Source organism: Octopus sinensis, linkage group LG3, assembly GCF_006345805.1.
Source record: "Octopus sinensis linkage group LG3, ASM634580v1, whole genome shotgun sequence".
NCBI lineage: Eukaryota > Metazoa > Mollusca > Cephalopoda > Octopoda > Octopodidae > Octopus > Octopus sinensis.
In genome coordinates this window covers 168392136-168412135 of record NC_042999.1, presented here as the reverse complement: position 1 = coordinate 168412135, position 20000 = coordinate 168392136, and the positions used below count along the sequence as shown (strand labels likewise).

The 20000-nt window shown below is 38.9% G+C and overlaps 1 protein-coding gene across 1 annotated transcript in view; it reads right to left on the bottom strand.

Moving 5' to 3' along the window:
• Positions 1-20000, bottom strand: part of LOC115209836 — a 130595-nt gene that overhangs the window by 58472 nt on the left and 52123 nt on the right. Inside the window, exon 2 of the mRNA XM_029778401.2 lies at positions 2403-2451. Coding sequence (XP_029634261.1) covers positions 2403-2451 — 49 coding nt within the window. The remainder of the gene's footprint in view (positions 1-2402; positions 2452-20000) is intronic.

The following is a 20000-nucleotide window of genomic DNA, read 5'->3' as shown; positions in this document are numbered from 1 at the left end:
AAAATTTTGCATTCATTAATTTCAACTCATCTTATTAATAACTGCATTGCCCCCACCCCCACCCCAAAGTAAACTAACATCTCACTGTTTAAAGAACACTTCAAAAGTAACTAGTAGTGACCTCTCTTGAAAATGGACAAAATTTGGCTGTTATCACCATGTTATCAAGTACCTGCATCATCATCAGTCATCATTGTTCGACCGTGGTCGAGACAATGGAATTTACTATGCTATGCCAGACTTCACGGTCCATCATGGCATTACGGAGGTCCTGTTGCTGGATGCCTGGAGATTACATCAGGGTAGGAGAGTGTGCGCCCTCTGGTATTGCGAGTAGATGGCTTCCAGAGGAGGAGAGTAGAAATTACCTCTTTTTCAACTCTACAACAACAACAACAAGTACCTGCAGAAAAAGGGCTTAGCCCCCAAAGACATTCATGCTGACATGCTTGCTACATTAGGGGATGATACTCCAGCTTTATCAACAGTGCAAAAGCGGGCAGCTGAATTTAAGGAGGAGAACAGATAGTCTTGAAGATGACCCCAGGTCTGAATGTCCTGCAACTGCCACCACTGAGGAAAACATTGATCATGTTCACCACAGACAACTGACTATAAATCCAATAGCCAATGCTATTAGCATGTCCCGTGAGAGAGTTGAGAATATTCTGCACAATGAACTTGCATGATGAAGGTTTCTGCTTGGTGGGTTCTACTTCTGACACCTGATTAAAAGCACACCATATTGATTACATCACAGCAAAATATGACATTATATGAGGCAGAACCAGCTGATTTCCTTGAACATTTCCTAACCCAGGACTAGTGTTGGCTTCATTACTTTGAGCCAGAGACAAAGAGAACAATCCATGCAATGGAAACTGCTACTCCTCACCAGCTCCAAAGAACGCCAAGGTTGTTTCATCTACAGGGAAGGTGATGGCCTCAGTTTTTTGGGGATGCAAAAGGCATTGTGCTTATTGACAATCTTTAAAAGGGCCACACTATGAATGGGGAGTACTATGCCAACTCACTGAGGTAGTTACAAAAGACTATCAAGACTAAATGCCCAGGAAAACTGACAAAAATTGTTTTTTCATCACAACAATGCTCCAGCACACAAGTCTTTGGTTTCAATTGCTGCTGTGTGTGACTGTGGCTTTGAAATGGTTGAAACCCTCCCTATTCCCCAGATTTAGCCCTATCTGAACAATCATCCATTCACCAACTTGAAAAAACACTTGGCTGTGAATGAAAAAAAAACACCCAGTACATACCGTAAAGTGGGTTGCATTAGGAAGGGCTTCCAGCTATAGAAACCATGCCAAAGCAGACATGGAGCTGACATAGAGCAGGCCTGTAGCTCACCAGATCCTGTCAAACTGTCCAACTTATGCCAGCATGGAAAATGGACATGTGATGATGATGATGATGATATTAACCACGACAAACCAATTTCTGAAGAAAATGGGCACAGCCCCTTCCAAATCAAACCAATAAATGATAAGGTACTTAATTTGAATATATCAAAATCTTTCTCCCTTACATTCACATGTTTCAGAGGCCCTACAAAAAAATCATTCACACTGCCTTTCCTCCTCTAAATCAGTGATTCTCAATCAACCAGGGTCCATATGACCCCTGGGGGTCTATGTAAGATTTTTGGGGGTTCACACTAGAAAATAATAAACTGGGGATCTATAATAATTTTAAGAGTTTATGAAAAATTGTGATTTAGGTGTATTTATTGCAAGAAACAGCTGGGATTTTTTCCTCTAACATTCTATATAGTTCAACCTACACAGGTTAAGTATGGAAAAAGGCGGCGAGCTGGCAGAAACGTTAGCACGCCGGGCGAAATGCTTAGCGGTATTTCGTCTGCGTTACGTTGTGAGTTCAAATTCCGCCGAGGTTGACTTTGCCTTTCATCCTTTCGGGGTCGATAAATTAAGTACCAGTTACGCACTGGGGTCAATGTAATCGACTTAATACCTATGTCTGTCCTTGTTTGTCCCCTCTGTGTTTAGCCCCTTGTGGGTAATAAAGAAATAGGTTAAGTATGGAAAACAAAATAGGAATTTGAAAGATGTTTCTATAAAACTAGCTTTTAAACATGAAATGGCTGTGGTGGATGGTGGGGTCCACTAGAATAAAATAGTTATAAAAGGGTCCATAGATAAATGATTGAGAACTACTGCTCTAACTCATTTTTTTCTTTTCTTTTCTTAGTCTTAATTTGCAGCAATATTTTGCTTCTTGATAATCTTCAAAGTAAATCTTCATAAATTCAATATTAAGATAAGGCAATATTTTTAATCTGAGAAAAAATAACTAATGGTCATAATAAGGTTCCTAAAAATTTACAAAAACAGGTTCATAAAATAAAGGATGGAACAACTTACTCTCTTCTTTATGCACATTACAAATGAATTTTCTATCTTCATCCTTTGGCTGAAATAAATAAAAGAGAGTAACAGATTAATTGGAGACTACTTAAGGATAATCAATTATTGATGATTTTAATTATATCACAATAGATGAGGAACCCATAATTATTAAATACAGCTGAGAAAATCAAGAATAAAAAAATTTCCATCAAGTACAATTGTTAGCTAGAAAGTATATTGTAATTGATGGATAATTTGTAGAGATGGCTGGTAGAGATCATTAGAGCAGGATCAATGCTATTACAAGAAATCGCTTGAGAAATGTCACACTGGAGCAGTGGTTGTCAATCATTTTTTACATATGGATCCCTTTGATTCCTATTTTACTCAGGTAGACCCTTATAGCCATTTGATGTTTTAAAAAAAACCCTATTAAATTTTTATGATTAAATATTATTAGGAATTCTACAAAAATTATGTTAAAATATTCTGTATTGCAGAAGTATATCCAGTTTATTGCATATAAATTTAAACAGCAAAATCTTCTATAGACCGGCCCCATCTCCCCAAGGGCCATATGGACCCTGGTTGAGAACCACTGCATTAGAGTAATGAATGATGATATACAGGAAGAAGGACCATGCCAATTCCTTCATTAGGGATTTTCAAAAGCACAATACTTTCACCTAAAATCTTTCTTGCGGCTCAACATAAAATAGGTATCAACACCACAAATATTTTAACTGTATCTCGTTAGAGTTTTCCCATTAAATGCTGCTGGTTAAGATCAAAGTGAACTTTTTTTAGTTTTCTTTTTTTTTTAGGAAGCAAGTCTAGAAAATTATGGCTAAATCTATCTGATCTCGCATAATGAAATTTACTGTGTGAACGAAGATCAGTGTTATTGATGAATTGGCTAATTAATACTTACAATATTGATTTCTTTTGTATTAAGTACAAAGCCAATTTTATTTTCCTTTCATTTGAGTAGCAATCAAGTTAAATAGTTACAGGGAAGTATCTAGTCCAGAGCTCTACTATCCAGACCATCTCAGCCACCTTGAACTGTGCGAATAATATTGATTTCTTTTGAGTAGACAGATTTCAGAGGTAAGGGTTGCTTAATAAAACTGAACCGACTCTAGTTTATTACAGGCTTAACTCTGTCATTCTCAGCCTTTGTTTCAATTAATTTTGAAAATACTTATTATTATTTAACACACTCACCGGTGAGTGTGTTAAATAATAAGGCACTAAAAGAGAATGACTCTCCCCAGACACAACAGAATATGCTTCAACACACCAACTCATATAAACTCATATAAAGAATCTTGCAAACCAAATCCAAAAACGAAATAAATTAGATGATTTATAAAAATCATTTTATGATTTTTGAAATTATAACAGAAAAAAGAACCACCATGGAAAAATATCGCTTGGAAGAAATTACCCTCTCCTACAAATAGGATGGTCCCTACCAGCACCTCAACTACTGTAAACCAATTAAGAGACAAAATATGTTTTCTCACTCATTTATATAATACGTGAAGGATGCCTTCATGCATTGCACAGTTCTCAAGCTCTACCATCTCCCAAACCATATCTGAATCTTTCAGTTCCTGGGCAAAAGGGTGTCTGCCAGTACTGAAAAATCCTCCTTTCTTCCACTTCTCAGCTACAGTGATTCTGTGGACAGCACTCCCACAGACAAAGCCACCACATTCACTGCCTGCTTTGCATCCAACTTCACACTGCATGCTAAGTAGATCTCCTTCAAAACTACACCCTTCCATTCAACCAGACTCAAATTTCGCACACATTCATATCAAATGCAGCCCTAGAAATGTCTTTTCCACTCTTCTTAAACAATGTGACTCAGATCTAATGCTTGTATTCAACTTTTCAATCTTTCTTTTTCTAGAGATATGTTAAAATCTTAGGGAAAATTCAGTACTGAACATCCTATTCTTAAGGAAAGAAACTTTGCCAACTACTGCCTTATTGCATTCACTTATAATATCTCAAAAAGAATGGGGACATCCTCTTCCTTAAAGACTACTAGTATGGCTTTTTTAAAGTCAGATCTACTGGAGATCTATTCTATTTTCACACAAGTGGCTCTTGCCATTGAAACTTGGTGAAAGCAGTATTGCTTCTCTCTGCAAAGCTTTTGACCATATATGGCAGACAAGTCCCGTCTAAAACTGTTTTGACAGAGCTCTCTCTCTCTCTCTCTCTCTCTCTAATCCACACTATATCAACTCTAATGTACTTTAGGTTTATTCTCCATACTCTTCATGACTTCCTTACTATCACCCACTCCAAAGGAGATGGTACCATCCATCATTCCTCATGAATCATCCACTTGAACCTAGACACTTCACCCTGTATCTGCACTGACTCCATGAACAGAGACCTCAAGAATGTCCTCTAATAGGATTATGCCAATCTTGTTTCCTTTAACAGCAAAAACAAGACACATTCATTGCAAATATCACAACATTATTTTCAAATGTCACATTTTTGCCCATCACACTTAAAACATGAACAACACATAATTAAAATCCATGCAAATCACTTCAATGCCAAGCCTCACTGCCACTAAGGATCTCTTCTGGCAAAAGCACATCACCAACATAGAAAAGACTGTATCTTAAAGATGAGCCTTTCTTTCAGAGCAAAGAATATATTTTAGCCTTCCACAACTACTGCAAAACTCAGTCAAGACTCATAATAGAATACTACTCAACTGCTAAACACAGACATCCCAGTCTACTTTCAAAGAAAGGTTATTGGACAGATTGCAATGAAGTTGCTTGCAAATACACACCACCTAGGGCACCGCTTTCTGCCTTTTCTATTGCTGATTCAGCAGCCTCAGTCCCTTGTAGCTGGCTAGCCTCATGTCACCTTCACTCAGTCACTCCTGACTCACTCATCTCTTTCTTCCTTTTATCAAACAATTTGCGTCCATCCCCTTCTCAAGTTTTGTACAAATCCCTACACTCAATTCTTCTCTCCCAGAACACTGGCCTTCAGGTATTCTCTCCTTATACAAGTTGGTCCTACATTTAACCCTTTAGCATTCACATTATTTTGTGATGATTATTTATTCACATTGTTTTGAGTTAATCATGCATTATTTTATAACTGTGGGAGTTTATATGAAGTAACAGTTAATTTTTAGAATGATAATGTAGGGTTGGTGTGAGAAGCCAGATCTTTCCATTTTGAACATAAAACAGGCAGAATATTTTGGTCAGATGTGGCCAGTTTAAATGCTAAAGGGTTAATTTGTAAGAACATTTGTGGAACATTAACATCAATCTCACTTGCTGAGGAGGGTTTGTAAAGGCCAGAGGCATGCCCCCTTTCTCCAAACCAAACAAATAAAAGAAAAGGCTACAAATTGGAAAACTTATGGTATAAATCTTATTTTCAGTGCTTCATAGTGTCTGCAACAAAAACACTTAATGGCCTACTCCACCAAGCTGTGAAAAAAATGTAAATATCTCTTAAACTTTTAAGAGCTTTCACAGACTGCACTTAGCTCCAGTGTACTGATGTGAACCAGATGAGAAATAAATCTCTATTCTGTACAGAATGTTAGTGTATATTAGGCAACATTTCCAGAGCAATATTACAGCTGTGTAGATAGAGGTATATATAATTATGTGTACTGTCTAAATATACAGTGAAACATCTGCAAATATTGAGTCATCCCATAAATAATGCAGTTTTTTCAATTGCATGAACTAAAAGTTGGAGGGGGACAAGATAAACCACCTGCATCAACTTGCTATAAAAGCAGGTAGTAATTTTATATTGTAGCTTGTTTGTGGTGCAAGTTTTGAAGAATGCAGTTCAATTTTAACAGTTATTTTTTTCAAAGCTATAATGGAAGTGATAAAGGAGCATATTCGGCACATTTTGCATTATTAGTTCAATAAAGGCAACAATGCTACGGAAAGTGTGAGGAACATTAATGCAGTATATGGGGATCGGATAATAAGCATAAGCCAGTGTCAACGGTGGTTTCAGAACTCAAGATTTTAGAACTGGCAAGCTAATTTTTTTCTACCCCATTATTTTGCTCCTAGAAACTGGTAGGTGCTCTATGTAATCTCAATATATAGATGTTAGGAGTATTAGGAGTATTCTAATTTTTTATCATTTTCAACTGTTCCATACAGTATATCAGAATCATCCATATCTGTCATGTACTCCCATTTCTTTGAGCAGCTGTTTCACATACAAGATGAGAAGAGGTGGCTAATGCTTCATTCAACTCTTCTAATTTTCGCAAGAAAGAAACATTATAAATGGTCCCTTACAATTCTAAGAGGGTGAGAGACAGAAAGAAACTGATCCCAGTAACTGACTGGTACTTATCAACCCTAGAAGGATGAATGGCATAGTTGACATTGGCAGGATTTGAACTCAGAATGCGAAGAGTTGAAGCAATTGCCTTGTTTTAGCTTGCGACGATAAATTCACATTTTACTATGAGTTTGATGAAGAGAAGGATGGTCTCTATCAAACTGACATGTCCTAGCTATACACACCACATGAATACCTGGCCCTACATTATAAAATACAAAGCTTTCTAGGCAATACATTTTTCTTTTAATAGGTCACAATCAGGAGGAAGGAGAGTGCCCATGACTTTTTTTAGCAAAGCATCTCAGACTGGAAGGGGGAACAGAGGAAGAAGCCATATAAGATGTAAACACAAGATATAAAGTTATCCTCAAACCAAAGGTATGGTTTGTATGCTTGTAATAGAATGGACTACATAAATTAAATCCAAGAGCCTGTTGGCAGTACATTGCAAGGCAACAAATTAAGTCTACTACTCTAGAACAAGTACAGTCCCTTTAATGGGCTTCCACACAGTTTCCATCAATCCAAGGCTGGGGTAGAAAACTCAAGGATATATTTGTTCAAGTGTTGCATTGTGAAATCTAACTTAGAACCACGTGATTGTGATGTGAACTTCTAAACTACACAATCGTATACATACCAATAGAATACAAGGCTAAATAGAACATTTTTCCATAGTGTATTGTGGTACTTGAGAAAACCTGCCAACCACAACAGAATTGAGATCCTAAAACCAAGATGCCATGTAAAAAGTGTTGGTGTAGGTGCTGGTGCCACGTAAAAAGCACTGCTACTGATGCCACTTTAAAAAGTGATGGTGCCACATAAAAAGCACCTAATACACACTGTGGAGTGACTGGCATTAGGAAAGGCATCCAACCATAGAAACCAAATCAAAACAGACCCTGGTGCAGCCACTGGCTGTGCCAGTCCCAGTCAACCCATGCCTGCATGGAAAACGGATGATGATGATGATAATAAGTGATCATCATCATCAGTCATCATTGTTTGACCGTGGTTGAGACAATGGAATTTACTATGCTACGCCAGACTTCACGGTCCATCATAGCATTACGGAGGTCCTATTGCTGGATGCCTGTATCCCTGGAGATTACATCAGGGTAGGAGAGTGTGCGCCCTCTGGTATCACGAGTAGATGGTTTCCAGAGGAGAAGAGTAAAAATTGCCTCGTTTTCAGTTCTATAACAATGTCCAGCAAACTGGACTCTCCAACCTTTCACAAAATAAGTGATAGCAATGCTCATGAAAGAATTAGTGAGAACCATGATGTCCAAGTAAGCTGGTCAAGTTCATCATTCAATTTCAATTCTCAACACTAGCATTTTACTCTTATTGTTCATGCTCAGAAGTCTGTGACACTGACTTTATTCTTGGTTAAGCTATTACAATTTACTCACTCTTCATGCCAGCAATTTCCTGCCACAATTAAAAACCTGAAAAGGGACAAACTATCCAAGGCTGCTCAACACAGTTGAGTTCAAATTCTATTGCAAGCATTCTGTCTTATATGAGTGTGACACACCTAAACTTGCATAGTTCAGCTTATCTAGTTATTGAGAATAAGTACTGGATAATAGGAAACCTTATTAAACATAGACTAGTGTCCTAGATAAAACAATGATACAGAGAAGCAGTGACCCTTCAAATCTTAGAGGAATTAGGAGGCATTTACATTGAATGATTCCACTTCAGTATCACCGGACATTATCAATTGTGTACACAAAATCAAAACAAATCAAAATAGATGAACATCAATGGAATTTGTATCTTTGTGGTACCAGTGCCGGTGGCACACAAGAAAACCATCCGAACGTGGCCGTAGCCAGTACCGCATCGACTGGCCTCCGTGCTGTGGGCACGTAACAAACACCATCCGATCGTGGCCGTTCGCCAGCCTCATCTGGCACCTGTGTCAGTGGCACATAAAAACACCATCTGAGCGTGGCCGTCTGCCAGCCTCGTCTGGCACCTGTGTCGGTGGCACATAAAAAACACCATCCGAGCATGGCTGTTCGCCAGCCTCGTCTGGCACCTGTGTCGGTGGCACATAAAATCACCCACTACACTCTCGGAGTTGTTGGCGTTAGGAAGGGCATCCAGCTGTAGAAACACTGCCAGATCTGACTGGCCTGGTGCAGCCTTCGGGCTCCCCAGACCCCAGTTGAACCGTCCAACCCATGCTAGCATGGAAAGCGGATGTTAAACGATGATGATGATGATGATGATGAAAGTAGTATTGTACAGCAACAAAGTAGTGACTGAAATTTAAATATTTACAAATAGCTCAGGTATGTACATGGATTATTTAATGTCAATACAAGTAAACTGAAACTTTAAAAGGTGAGCCAGAGCCCCTATCAGAACAGTATATTAGTAGACATAGCCTACAGCATTGTAAACATACAGTGCATCACTCACTGTGTTATGAGAAGTAGGTGGTAGCATCACATCAGTAAAATCAATCACTGATCATATTATTAGAAGTAACAATACTCTCCTGTAACCAAATATTATCATGGAGTAAAATGTAAGCTTTCATCTATTCACACACTGTTTACTACTATCGAGAACTGTAATCTCTTCCTTGCTTCTCTTCACCTGTTCTCACCTGGAAATGTGCTGCCTATTTCCATAATCCTCACAAGGCTCTACTTTTAGGTGAATTGAGATGTAATTGAAAATATAATATTATATAAATATACAATGGTGTCATGTATAACCTGGAGGCTCTGCAGTCCGAGTGTGACCTTGCTTGTGTATAGTTATAGTAGTGAGTGTAGATTTGTGTAGAGTTATGATAGTATGTACTTAGAGAGTGTATGTTCGGATAATTGTACGTATGGTGCTCTCTTAATAATGTTTTTAGTTAAGCAAAATATTTACATCTGTAGTTCATTATACTGGTCATTATAAACTTGAACAATTGAATAGATTTTGTTATTTCATGCATATACTGGTATATTTACCAGGTAATTTATTATATATACATATATATGTCTGTTAGTATTGCTGTTTCCAACCTTGTTTAGTTGATCTACTTATCAAGTAAGGAGGTAGTCAGCTGAAATTCTGATCTCAAATTTAAATCTTAAAACACAGTCGCAGGAGTGGCTGTGTGGTAAGTAGTTTGCTAACCAACCACATGGTTCCGGGTTCAGTCCCACTGCGTGGCATCTTGGGCAAGTGTCTTCTGCTATAGCCCCGGGCCGACCAAAGCCTTGTGAGTGGATTTGGTAGACGGAAACTGAAAGAAGTCTGTCGTATATATGTATATATATATATATATATATGTATGTGTGTGTGTTTGTGTGTCTGTGTTTGTCCCCCTAGCATTGCTTAACAACTGATGCTGGTGTGTTTACGTCCCCGTCACTTAGCGGTTCGGCAAAATAGACCGATAGAATAAGTACTGGGCTTACAAAGAATAAGTCCCGGGGTCGATTTGCTCGACTAAAGGCGGTGCTCCAGCATGGCTGCAGTCAAATGACTGAAACAAGTAAAAGAGTAAAGAGAGTCTACATTTTAAAAATAGTAATCGGTTAATAAAGAGATTTGGCTGCCAAACTGAGCAGGTGAAGCAACATCATACACTTTCCTCACAGGTTAGTGTAGCATTGTGTTATAGTGTGAGTTTGCATTAGGACCAGATGCATTTTAACAGCGAGCATGTTGCACACCAGCTTCAACAGGGTTGCTACTAGCAATGTATGATGCATTATATTGATTGTGTGTTTATTTGCTTCTTTATAATTGTGGAAATTAAACAGTGTTTGTGTATTCAAGTATAAGATGTCTAATTGATCCGAACATTCATATAATAGTGTTTAACCAATAGAGTATTTAGAAAATTTAAAATATAATGTCTTTTCCAAAATGATTGTATGCCAATTTTGTATCAAATAAGTTTCCTAGAATATCTAGGTGCTTGCCTACATGCATTAAAATTCTGTCTAAGTGTGAATTTTGATAAATCTATATATATAAAACTGTAGTTGTGTGAGTGTCTGTCCCCTTCGATTTAGATTCCTAACTACTCCCACATTTTGCGGTGCAGTTTAACCAAATTCGGGTATCTTATAGTCGTGATTCATATCGAGCCCTTCTGGGTATTAGCGCGCGTCTACGATGAGTCTACGATTTTAAAAATAATTTAACATCATTTTTTATTCCATTTTAATGCATAATTTTTCGTGTGTCGATGGCGGCGGAGTTGGCGTCCACGCTCACATCTGCACCTGTTTGCTTCTCCCCCTTCTTCCCTCCCTCATGAAGCTGTGGGGGAAGAGAGTGTAAGGAAATCAACGTCGTAAAGCGTTGTCAAGGAGACCAGCGTTCTTTTAGAACAACGACTTCATGGCTTGAAGACACCAAAACAGAAATGGCTAAGAAAGCCCGAATTGGCATCTATAAGGGAAGTAACTCTCTAAAAATGCTTATATAGTTATTTCCCTTACAAACCCGAGCAACGCCGGGCGATACTGCTAGTATTATATAAAATCTAGAGAGAAAAGTGTTGGTTTCTCTGTTTTGAATACTGTACAAAAAAAAAAAAATATTAATTGCAAGAAGCTGTATTAAGAAATGTTAGTATCATTCATGATGGTGTTAGAATGAATTGGGAGCTACAGTGCAAGCCTTCACATGACAACTCTTTCAGAATTTTCCTGTGAATGTACTAAGACTATCTTCAGTTTTTTTTATCCCAGATACTCAAATCCTTTGTTGATTGGTTGGTTTCAGAAATAACTGAAAGATCTGATATAAACATCATCATCATCATCATCATCATCATCATTTAACGTCCGTTTTCCATGCTAGCATGGGTTGGATGGTTCGACCGGGGTCTGGGAAGCCAGGAGGCTGCACCAGGCTCCAGTCTGATCTGGCAGTGTTTCTACAGCTGGATGCCCTTCCTAATGCCAACCACTCCGTGAGTGTAGTGGGTGTTTTTTACGTGCCACCGGCACAGGGGACAGAGCAGGCTGGCAAACGGCCACGATCGGTTGGTACTTTTACGTGTCACCAACACGGATGCCAGTCAGGCGCCACCTTCAGACGGTGCATTTTGTGTCACCGGTATGGGTGTCTTAAATACATTTTCCATTTGATTTTGATTTTGATGTTAGTGTTGACATACTTGACTCAACAGGTCTCCTCAAGAACAGCACAGCAGGTCGCCCTACAATCCAAGGTTAGCACAGCAGGCCATCCTGCGAGCCACGAACTCACTTCATTTGTCGGGTCTTTACAGTCACAGCATATCTCAGGTGTCTCGGTCTTCGTCATTTTCTCTGTGAGGCCCTACGTGCCACCGGCACGGGTATCACTACTACAATATCCATTCGATTTTTATTTTGATGTTGATGTACTTGACACAATAGGTTTCCTCAAGCGCAGCAGGCCATCCTGCAAGCTATGAACTCACTTCATTTGTCAGGTCTTCAAAGTCACAGCATATCTCCAGAGGTCTCGGTATTTCGTCATAGCCTCTATGAGGCTCAACGTACGAAGGTCGTGCTTGACCACCTCGTCCCATGTCTTCCTGGGTCTATCCCTAACCCGGATTCCTTCAACAGTTTGGGAGTGGCACTTCTTCACACATCTTTCCTCATCCATCCGTAGTACATGGCCATACCAATGCAAATGTCTCTCCAGCAAGCTGCATCCGACGTTTCTTATGTTCAGCATTTCTCTCAGGGCACGTACACTCTGTCGTGCATGGACACTGACATTACACATCCAGCGGATCATGCTAGCTTCATTTCTTTTGAGCCTACGCATGTCCTCTGCAGTCACGGCCCATGTTTCACTGCTGTGAAGCATGTAAGTTCACACACATGTGTCAAATAATCTACCTTTCACTCTGAGCGAGAGACCCTTTGTCGCCAGTAGGGGAAGAAGCTTCCTAAACTTTGCCCAGGCTATTCTTATTCTAGTGGTAACACTCTCTGAGCATCCAACCACTACTAACTTGGTCACCTAGGTAGCAGAAACTATCAACTTCTTCTAGTTTCTCCCCCAGGAGTGTAATGGAATCTGTTTTCTGAGTATCAATGGTGTCTATTGCCCCTGTGCATCTGCCGCACACAAAAGCTATCTTATCAGTTAATTTTCCTTTGATTTTGCTGCACCTCTTATGTGTTCATAGCTTACACTGGGTACATCTTATGGAGTTTCTACCTACACCTTTTCTACAGATCGAGCAGGGCCACCTACCTGAAGGGGTGTGTGTTGAGTTCGCCTTCCTACTTACTAGAACTTTGGTCTTTGCTACATTGACTCTGAGGCCTTTTGATTCTAAACCTAGCTTCCACACACAAAATTTCTTCTCTAGTTCTGGTAGTGATTCTGCTATGAGGGCTAGGTCATCAGCATAGAGGAGCTCCCAGGGACAACCCAACTTGAATTCCTCTGTTATTGCCTGGAGGACTATGATGAATAGAAGGGGACTGAGGGCTGAGCCTTGGTGGACGCCAACTTCTACCCAGAATTCTTCACAGTACTCATTGCCAATCCTAACCTTACTAACAGCCTCTCTGTAAAGGGCCTGTACAGCCCTTATTAACATTCGCCAATCTCCAGTTTCCGCATCGCCCGCCAGATAAGGGATCGGGGGACCCTGTCAAAGGATTTCTCCAAGTCCACAAAAGCTAAGTATAGGGGTTTATCTTTGGCTAAAATATATATACTTATGATGTTGTGTCTGGGGAGAGTCATTTTCTTTTTATGCCTTATTATTTAACACACTCATCGGTAAAATTTCCACTTTTTTCTTTTATTTTCCTAAAATTTTCGTTGCGTCTTGCAACGTTTTCAATAGTTTTTACCCTGTCCGATATTTACACTGCGTTCCCTTTTCTTTGTTTGTGTGCATGTGTGTGTGTGTGTGCGTGCGTGTGTGTGTGCCTATACATGCATGCATGTACATATGTATGTGTGTGTGTTTTTGCATGTGTGTGTATGTATATATGTGTGTGCATGCATATGTATATATGTATGTACGTATCCTGTATATTTATGTGCTTGTCTGTCCGTGTTTGTGTATTTTCTATGTATGCGTGTGTGAGCGTGTGTTTGTATATGTATGCACCTCTGTCTCCTTGTGTGTGCATGTGTGTGTGTGTGTGTGTGTGTTATGTAACTATGTACCATGTTTATATGTATGAATGTGCATCTTTATATGTGTGGATCCGTGTCTCCATATGTGTCTGTTCCTATAGTCTATATACCTATCCGTCTTTATATTGATCTGTTTATTTTCATATCTATATGCTTACATACAGAAAAAAAAAAGAAAAGAAAAATATTAGTGCATACAAACACACTCACACCCACATACATACATTTATCTACCTAACAGTCCACGAACTATTCTACTCTACCTGTGTAAACTGTGGGTATGGAGGTATGGTATTTACTGTGTATATTTCCTATTTAGTATTGGGGAGGTTTCATTTATCCCGTATTTGTCTGAGCGTTGGGTCTTTTGGGTGCTTAGATAAGATGCGGATGCCAAGTTGACCCAAGTTGCCTCCATGGTGGTCTTTGGCATGTTGGTAGAATAACGAGGACTGTTTTCTGTCGTCATATTGTCTCAGATGTTCATTTATTCATTCCGCAATGCTCCTAGATGTCTCTCCTATGTACGTCATGTTCACGTCTTTACAAGCACCTTCTATGCATCTTATGCTGTAAACTACATTTTGAGTTCTACAGTTGATATCAGGGCTAATCCTACATACCATGCAGTTATCATTGGTGCATATGGTATTCTCAAAGGGGTATGTTCTACATAGCTGTGATCTGACGGATTTCCCTGGCTTTTCAACAATCTTAATGTTGAGTTTGGTCTCCTTCAGGACTTTTCTAAATCTACGGACTAGTTCTCCATGGGCTGTGGCCTCTACAAACATCACTCCTTGATATTTATCGGTTTTATATCATGTGTTCGCCCTGTTTGCTTTGTCACAAGTTCTTTGTATCCTATTCCATTCTTTGTTTCTATATCAAGTCAGGTACCACTGTTATCATTACGTATAATGTTGTCTAATTTCTTTCTAGCTTCCCTGTATACACGAAACCCTATCTTTCTGATCATATCCAGAGAACTGCATGCGGTGTATGAAGTTCTGTATATGTTTCTTCATTTCATAGGGTTCGCACAGTGGGGACACATTGTCCATTATTCTAACTAGGTCTGCTATCAGTTTGTTAATTTTCAAGTTGTGTGACAAATTTGAGTTCTTGTGAACAACATATTTTGAAGCTATGGGTTTCATGTAATAAAAGTGGAGGAGCTGCACTCTATTGTTCACAGTCTCTAACCAAAGTTCAGTATCAAGTACAGGGAGTCTATTGTTAGGGTGCTTAGTTTGGTAATCTATAGTTACCTTGATACTTTGGTGAATGGAGTTAGCTATTTGCTGGATGCTCTCCATTACATTCTTCCCAGACTCTACATTACCGTCACTAGAGTTGGTTCTGACTATTATGTTTATGTCATCTACATATCTACTGTAGAGTAGAAGAGTTGTGGACTGTTCTGCTAACATTTGTTTAACTTTTCTGTCCCACCATGTCATGAAGAGGCCAGCCACATCTCCAGCTATACCTATACCAATGGCTGCACCTTGAACCTGCATGTATAGTTTTTTTTTATTAAACTTTACTATGTGGTTTTCCAAGGTGGATTTTACGCTGGCTCCTATTGCATATGCAATCATTTCCTTTACCTGATTGTTGTTCTCAGGGTTTTGGGTGGGTGCGGTCCAGCCACTCCAGTGCTGTGTGGTGCTATTCTTCGCTGCTGAAGATAGTGGGTGGTAAAGTTGCAAGACACAATGAAAATTTTAGGAAAATAAAAATGAGAAAAAAGTGGAGATTTTACCGGTGAGTGTCTTAAATTATAAGGCACAAAAAGAAAATGACTCTCCCCAGACTCAACAGAATATGCTTCAACACACGAACTCACATAAAGAATCTTGTAAACCAAATCCAAAAACGAAATATATTATATACATTATATACATATATATATATATTATTATTATTATTATTATTATTATTATTATTAATAGTTAGGGAATGTAATAATTCCAAACTAACAGGGAAAAAATTTCAATTTAGCATACTAAATCAAAATTCACAGTATATTATATATATATTTATATATATATATATATATACATATATAATACAAATAAGAAAATGGAGAAACAAATTTGGTTTGTTCATCAACTTACTGATATTATAATGTTGGATTATTTATTCATTCTACAAATGAGAACATCAAAAGCATACAAAATATTATATAAATCAATAGATAAGATAATAATACAAATACAGATTTTAAAAGTCATAGTATAAATAATTGAAATCCTAAAAATTACTTCTTACAGCTGTTTCAGCCTATGGTCAAAAGTAAATTTAATTTTCATTGCCTATAGATGTCAACATAGGCATTTAAAAAATATAATACTTACATATTAAAAAACCATAGGCCTCGTCAGAGGTTATAATGAACTTAAAAATATTAATATTAGAGTCATACCCAATGACTGGTGTAGCAGCATAATAGTCAACTGCTACAAAGGTAAAGGTGACACCCTATATACAAATAACTACAGGGGTATCAAGCTGCTAGATCAGGTAATGAAGGTTACGGAGAGGGTTATAGCCCAACTAATTTGAGAGAGAGTTAGCTTAGATCAGATGCAGTTTGGGTTCATGCCAGGGAAAAGTACTACTGATGCTATTTTCCTGATAAGACAGCTGCAGGAGAAATACCTAGCCAAAGACAAGCCCCTATACCTGGCTTTTGTCGATATGGAGAAAGCCTTCGACAGGGTCCCCCGATCCCTTATCTGGTGGTCAATGAGGAAACTAGGGATAGATGAATGGTTAGTGAGAGCTGTACAAGCCATGTACAGAGACGCTGCTAGTAAGGTGAGGGTTGGCATCGAGTACAGTGAAGAATTCCGGGTAGAGGTAGGGGTCCACCAAGGTTCAGTCCTCAGTCTCCTCCTATTTATCATAGTCCTCCAGGCAATAACGGAGGAATTCAAGACAGGATGCCCCTGGGAGCTCCTCTATGCTGATGGCCTTGCTCTAATTGCTGAGTCTCTATCAGAACTGGAGGAGAAGTTTCAGGTATGGAAGCAAGGTTTAGAATCGAAGGGCCTTAAAATCAACCTAGCCAAAACCAAAGTCCTAATAAGTAGGAAGGTAGACCAATCACAAATGCCTTCAGGTAGATGGCCTTGCTCGATCTGTAGAAAAGGCGTAAGTAGAAACTCTATAAGATGCACCAAATGTAAGCTATGGACACATAAGAGATGTAGTAATGTCAAAGGAAGACTAACTAGGAAAATAGTTTTTATCTGTGGCAGATGCTCAGGAGCAATAAACTCTGAAAATATGCAGAGACCAACTTCTATCACGTTTCAGGGAGAAAAACTAGAAGTAGTTGATAGCTTCCACTACCTAGGTGACCAAGTCAGTAGCGGGGGCGGGTGTGCTGAAAGTGTAACTGCTAGAGTAAGAATAGCCTGGGCAAAGTTTAGAGAGCTCTTACCCCTGCTGGTGACAAAAGGCCTCTCGCTCAAAGTAAAAGGCACACTGTATGATGCATGTGTACGTACAGCCATGCTACATGGTAGTGAAACTTGGGCTGTGACTGCTGAGGATATGCGTAAGCTCGCAAGAAATGAAGCTAGTATGCTCCGTTGGATGTGTAATGTCAGTGTTCATAGTTGACAGAGTGTAAGTACCTTGAGAGAAAAGTTGGACCTAAGAAGCATCAGATGTTGTGTGCAAGAGAGACGATTGCGCTGGTATGGTCATGTGGCGAGAATGGATGAAGATAGGTGTGTGAAAAAGTGCCACACCCTGGCAGTTGAGGGGACCTGTGGAAGAGGTAGACCCAGGAAAACCTGGGACGAGGCGGTGAAGCACGACCTTCGAACTTTAGGTCTCACCAAGGAAATGACTAGAGACCGAGACCTATGGAAGTATGCTGTGCGTGAGAAGTCCCGGCAAGACCAGTTGAGAACAGTCAAAATCAAAATCAAACCAAATCAAATCAAATCAAATATCAGAAAGCAGAACCAAAATTGAGGTCGATCAACATCAGTGGAAATTGCAGCTGTGGTTAAGCGAACCATCTGATCGTGGTCATTACTGGCGCCGCCCCGTCTGGCCTCCGTGCCGGTGGCACGTAAAAGCACCATCCACTCGTGTCCGTTGCCAGCCTCGCCTGGCCCCCGTGCCGGTGGCACGTAAAAGCACCATCCATTCGTTCCGTTGCCAGCCTCGCCTGGTCCCTGTGCCGGTGGCACGTAAAAGCACCATCCGTTCATGGCCGTTTGCCGGCTCTGTCTGGCACCTGTGCGGGTGGCACGTAAAAAGCACCCACTACATTCGCGGAGTGGTTGGTGTTAGGAAGGGCATCCAGCCGTAGAAACACTGCCAGATCTGACTGGGCCTGATGAAGCCTTCCGGCTTCACAGACCCCAGTTGAACCGTCCAACCCATGCTAGCATGGAAAACGGACGCTAAATGATGATGATGATGATACTAAACATATTACTTAATATATAAAAAATAAACAATAAACAAATATACATATATATATATATATATATATATATATATATATATATATAGTAAAATACTTACAGATATTAAGTCGATGATTGAAAGGAATCTGTTCCTCCATTTTCTTATTTTGTATTATGAATTTGAGGTAAAATATTTTACCTTCGCCCATCCGAAACAATAAATGAATTAATTGCATTGCAATTATAAGCATTTATGTATTTGCCTTTTGGGTGCTTCACCAGCAGTATATTGGATAACTGATATCCCATAGTGGGTTACACTCATAGCCCCTATCTCACTTTGAACTATATATGTATATACAAATACATATATACACACATATACATACATAAGCAAAGCATATATACTATTCACATGTGCAAAATACATTAATGAACACAAACAATATATTCCAGTGGATATACCATACGTCATATATGTATATAAATACATTAGAACATATAAACACATCTATGCTTATCAGTAACAACAATATTATTGTATTAACAATAATCTTCAACAGATCTTACATACTATGTCTTCTAACATATCATAAAATTCGCGATACAAGATTCAATATATTCATATATCTATATATATAAAACTGTAGTTGTGTGAGTGTCTGTCCCCTTCGATTTAGATTCCTAACTACTCCCACATTTTGCGGTGCAGTTTAACCAAATTCGGGTATCTTATAGTCGTGATTCATATCGAGCCCGTCTGAGTATTAGCGCGCGTCTACGATGAGTCTACGATTTTAAAAATAATTTAACATCATTTTTTATTCCATTTTAATGCATAATTTTTCGTGTGTCGATGGCGGCGGAGTTGGCGTCCATGGTCACAGCTGCACCTGTTTGCTTCTCCCCCTTCTTCCCTCCCTCGTGAAGCTGTGGGGAAGGGAGTTTAAGGAAATCAACGTCGTAATGCGTTGTCAAGGAGACCAGCGTTCTTTTAGAACAACGACTTCATGGCTTGAAGACACCAAAACAGAAATGGCTAAGAAAGCCCGAATTGGCATCTATAAGGGAAGTAACTCTCTAAAAATGCTTATATAGTTATTTCCCTTACAAACCCGAGCAACGCCGGGCGATACTGCTAGTTCATACATATAAATATAAATGCATACAAAAATACATGCGTATAAGCATATAAACCAGACAATCAGAATATAGTTATCATTTTATACATCCACGTAAAGCAAACAAATTCAATTGTAAAATCCAAAAGAGTAATTCCTAACTTTTTGTCAAAGCTAAATTTAATCCACATTATTTATGCTTATGTTATATGTATATTAAAGATTTTCAAAATCATTGGGGGTTAGGGGGCGGTTATTTTAAATCATAAGCTATTTCTAATTGGCTAATTCATTTGAACTTATCTGCTTGATCTGTTGTAAACAATAGGCGGTCAGATTATTAGTTAAATAAATCATATTAGTTTATCGTAATAACAATTTATATCTGAAATTAACTTATAGACAATAAACTAAATAAGCGGTTATACAAAAGTCTATTCATTTGTATGTTAAGACATGGATAGGTATTTACAAAAAGCAATCATTTATAACTCCAAGGGCTATACAACGGTGGTGTACCCCCTACTGTC